Below are 3,873 nucleotides of genomic sequence, written 5' to 3' on the forward strand. Positions count from 1 at the left end.
AAAAAAAAAAGAAAATAGAAATAATGCCCACTAATACAAGGCAATAAAGCCGGTGATTAGTATTTTATCTGGCTTTATTTTGCTGAAACATTCCAATTATGCATGCAGGCATACATTTGCAAAAAATTTAATGTATTTGAAACGAATTACTATTTATTTGTGCATACAGTGCAGTTCTGCGTTGAATTCCATTTTGCAGTATACGCATAAAAACGAACGGTATTTTTGCAAATAACTGATAAGCGAATTATTGGAAATTAAAGGAAAATTGTTATTGTTTTTGTTAGCCTTCAATGCGATGCGCATATTTGTTCTCAGCTTCTTAGGTTGAGCGCCCACAGGCTCGCCCATAGGCGTTGTTTCCGCGGGCGTTATTGCACTCCAGCCTAAAATGCAGTAAACCAAACTTTACAGATGACTAATTGTTTCTGAAATGGAATGAAAATTCGGGGCGATTTGTTAAAATACCGCTTATACTGGCGATATTTTTTGTTACGGGTAACTGACTAACATTATTTAACAGAAAATAATTCACACTTGAAGCGGTCGGTTTGGCTGGCCGCTACTAGGTAACCCCAAATTTCCATACACGTTAAGCCCTCGCGGGAGATCTGTTAGGAGATATCGCCTGCGATTTGCGATAAGCGATCACCACGAGTGATTCATCTTCGAAAATGTATCGCTGAATGCTATGGAGAAGCGAGGAAAGGTAAGTGGCATATCAGTGGTGAGATTCTGCAACGAATTTTTCACTTAAAATTGACATATTGGAAATATTTCGCATTTCTTTGTTTTTTTTTTTCTAAGAGTCGTATTTTACGAAAATATAAAAACAAGGAAATGATTGAAACTCTTTAAGCAATAAACAGATTTTGGTAATCATCTTATTTTTAATGATTTTTGTATAAAATACTAGGTGACAATCTGGAAATATTTATATTTAAATATTTATATTTATTTACTTAGGCAAAAATAGAATGAAGGTAAAATAAATATACATATATCAAAGAAATACCGTTCGCAAAAGAAAACAAAACGGCTTACAATAATAAAAAAACAGCTTTGTTGGTGGTTCATTGTTTGCATCCAATAATGCTGTTTTTGATTTTTCGTTTAGGGGGAAAAAGGGAAAATTAGATATTAAAAAAAGGAAAATGGGTTCTCGCCTTAAGTCTTTTGATATGCCTTGANTATATATTTATTTCGACGAATTGATAACCTCCTCCTTTTTTGGAAGTCGGTTAAAAACAGCTTTGTTGGTGGTTCATTGTTTGCATCCTATAATGCTGTTTTTGATTTTTCGTTTAGGGGAAAAAAGGGAAAATTAGATATTAAAAAAAAAATGGGTTCTCGCCTTAAGTCTTTTGATATGGCTTGAGTAATACCTACAGTGGCAGTCAAACATCGATAAATGGTGTTTCTTTTTAAAACTAAAATTTAATTTAAAGCTAAAATTTTGTTTAATATTTTTATATAAAAATATTGTTTATGCTTTAACAAAACCCATATAAACCACNTTGTTTGCATCCAATAATGCTGTTTTTGATTTTTCGTTTAGGGGGAAAAAGGGAAAATTAGATATTAAAAAAAGGAAAATGGGTTCTCGCCTTAAGTCTTTTGATATGCCTTGAGTAATACATACAGTGGCAGTTAAACATCGATAAATGGTGTTTCTTTTTAAAACTAAAATTTAATTTAAAGCTAAAATTTTGTTTAATTTTTTTATATAAAAATATTGTTTATGCTTTAACAAAACCCATATAAACCACACTTTTAAACTTTATACAGAGTTTAGAAAAATTCCACAAAATGTTATCTAAATTTCGAGCATTTTATACAGATTTTTATTTATTTTTTATTTTTTTGGTATGCAGTTAAGACGATTATAAAATTTTAGTAAAATTAGTGCAAGTTTTGAGCGGCTAAAAAATCGCATTGATTTATAAGATTTTTTTTTCGCTGACGGCCTTTTCGGTTTTTTTTTTTCATATAAAAAGCGAAATTTAGGATAAGTGGCGTTGACCTTTTTTCTCTTTTTTTTTTGTCGCAAAAGGTCTTGCGCATATTCTTCAACAAAAAAATTCGTGTTTCAATGGAAAANGTCGCACAAGGTCTTGCGCATATTCTTCAACAAAAAAATTCGTGTTTCAATGGAAAAAAGCTATTAATAATCAATGCGATTTTTTAGCCGCTTAAAACGTGCATTAATTTTACTAAAATTTTATAATCCTGTTAACTGCATACCCAAAAAACTCTAAAGATTTCGGGTTATAAAGCTCGAAATTTAGATAACAATGTGTGGAACTTTTCTAAATTCTGTATAAAGTTGGAAAGTGTGATTTATATGGTTTTTGTGTAAGAATGAACCATATTTTGCCAAAAAAATATCAAAAAATTATAGTTTGAAAAACACTGTAAATATTAAGTACGAAACACCATTAATCCACTATTGACCGCCGCTATACATACACACACTAGGGCGGGGTAATTTGTTCGCAGACAAATTTTCGAAGAAAGTGTAAAGCAAATTCAAATTCTACGATTAATTCTAAGCAAAAATGACGAACAACCTACAAACCAAAAGTGACGTTTGATCCTCCCATTTTTCAAAAGAAAAAGCAGTATTGGTCGAAATTTATTTTTCATTATACCAAAAAAAATTTTACAAAAAGCATAACGAACTAACTAGTGAAGCAGGTTCTTAAATATGAAGAGAACACAAAATTTTGTAAATTAAAAATTAATTTCGTTCAGAAAAAATTATAACGCGCCGATTTTTCTTTTTAAAATGGGGAGGATCAAACGTAATTTTCGGTATATAGTTCGTTCACCATTTTAGCTTAGAATCCAACGTGGAATTCGAATATGCCGTACACTTCTTTCGAAATTAAATAACTCTGCCCTAACATCACACCCTTGTTTCTTTAACACAAAATATTTAAAACTAATAAATATGTATTTATTATCCAAAAAGAAATACTAACCCAGTGAGCCAAGCATGGCCACACACAGTGTTACACTTAATAAAATCTTATACATTTTCACGGTTTTTTCGTTTTCGTATGCAATATATGTATACGCTTCGTATGGAATTATCCCTTAAAGTCCTTTCAAAGAGTTTTTGTATCGTTTACTTTTCACAAAAGCGTGCTAAGCAAAAAAAAAACTATGCACCACAACGCGTAAGCTTTCGTTTAAGACTGAATGTGAAGGTGGCGAACAGCAACGGATAGAGGCTGAAAGGTGGTTAGTAGCTTCTAGCTAAAGTTACTTGAAATATCACACAAGTCGCTGTTATTGCTTTTGCTGGTTGGCCCAAAGCTGTAGCAGCAGAATCCAGTTCGCATACAGGTAATAATAGTCAAAGCTTAAGGTGACAAGAAGATGAGCACGACAGGTACGATATACGTAAAAATATATGTATATGCATACTACGTGTACATTTGTATGTATATAAATTCAACTATAATACGTATTTTTTGTGGGTGAGTTATGGATGCTTTAGAGCGAGCGCAACATCGCGCGCTACAGCGACGAAGTGTTCGAAAGCTCACAGCGACGTCAGCAGCGATAAAAGCGAATTTGGCAGAAAATAATCAAGTTTTTCGCGCGATGTTTTTTTTTTTTTTTGGGTTTCTGCTTGCCTCAAGATTTTGCGTAACATTTTGCAAGTGATAAAATGTTGATTATTCGCAAATATATTTGCTTGGTTCAGATTCCAAAGCTGGGTGTGATTTTGATGTTGCAAACGATGATTAATGCATTACTGTAAGACACGAAATATTTGGTTGCTGTTGCTTCAAAAAGCAAACAGTTGTTTGTGAGCAATATTTTTGATATTTGATTGATTTCATATGTTAATACATACATACA

At 32.0% G+C, this 3,873-nt stretch overlaps 1 protein-coding gene and 1 long non-coding RNA gene across 3 annotated transcripts in view; one reads left to right on the forward strand and one right to left on the reverse strand.

Moving 5' to 3' along the window:
- The window catches only part of LOC108365218 (uncharacterized), an 11,063-nt gene extending 10,342 nt beyond the window's left edge, over window positions 1-721 (forward strand). Inside the window, exon 3 of the long non-coding RNA XR_001847893.1 lies at window positions 19-721. This is a non-coding gene — a long non-coding RNA (uncharacterized LOC108365218). The remainder of the gene's footprint in view (window positions 1-18) is intronic.
- The window catches only part of obst-E (obstructor-E), a 16,236-nt gene extending 12,634 nt beyond the window's left edge, over window positions 1-3,602 (reverse strand). The window contains exon 1 of one of the 2 annotated variants that reach the window (XM_017619204.1): window positions 2,985-3,377. In XM_017619204.1, the coding sequence (XP_017474693.1) occupies window positions 2,985-3,039 (55 nt within the window). In that variant the 5' untranslated portion in view covers window positions 3,040-3,377. Of the gene's footprint in view, window positions 1-2,984 lie in introns of both variants that reach the window. The other variant, XM_017619203.1, reaches the window with a different exon arrangement.
- Between the last annotated feature and the right edge of the window lie 271 nt (window positions 3,603-3,873).

Source organism: Rhagoletis zephyria, unplaced genomic scaffold, assembly GCF_001687245.7.
Source record: "Rhagoletis zephyria isolate East Lansing unplaced genomic scaffold, Rhagoletis_zephyria_1.1 Rzeph_scaffold_01805, whole genome shotgun sequence".
NCBI classification, from domain to species: domain Eukaryota; kingdom Metazoa; phylum Arthropoda; class Insecta; order Diptera; family Tephritidae; genus Rhagoletis; species Rhagoletis zephyria.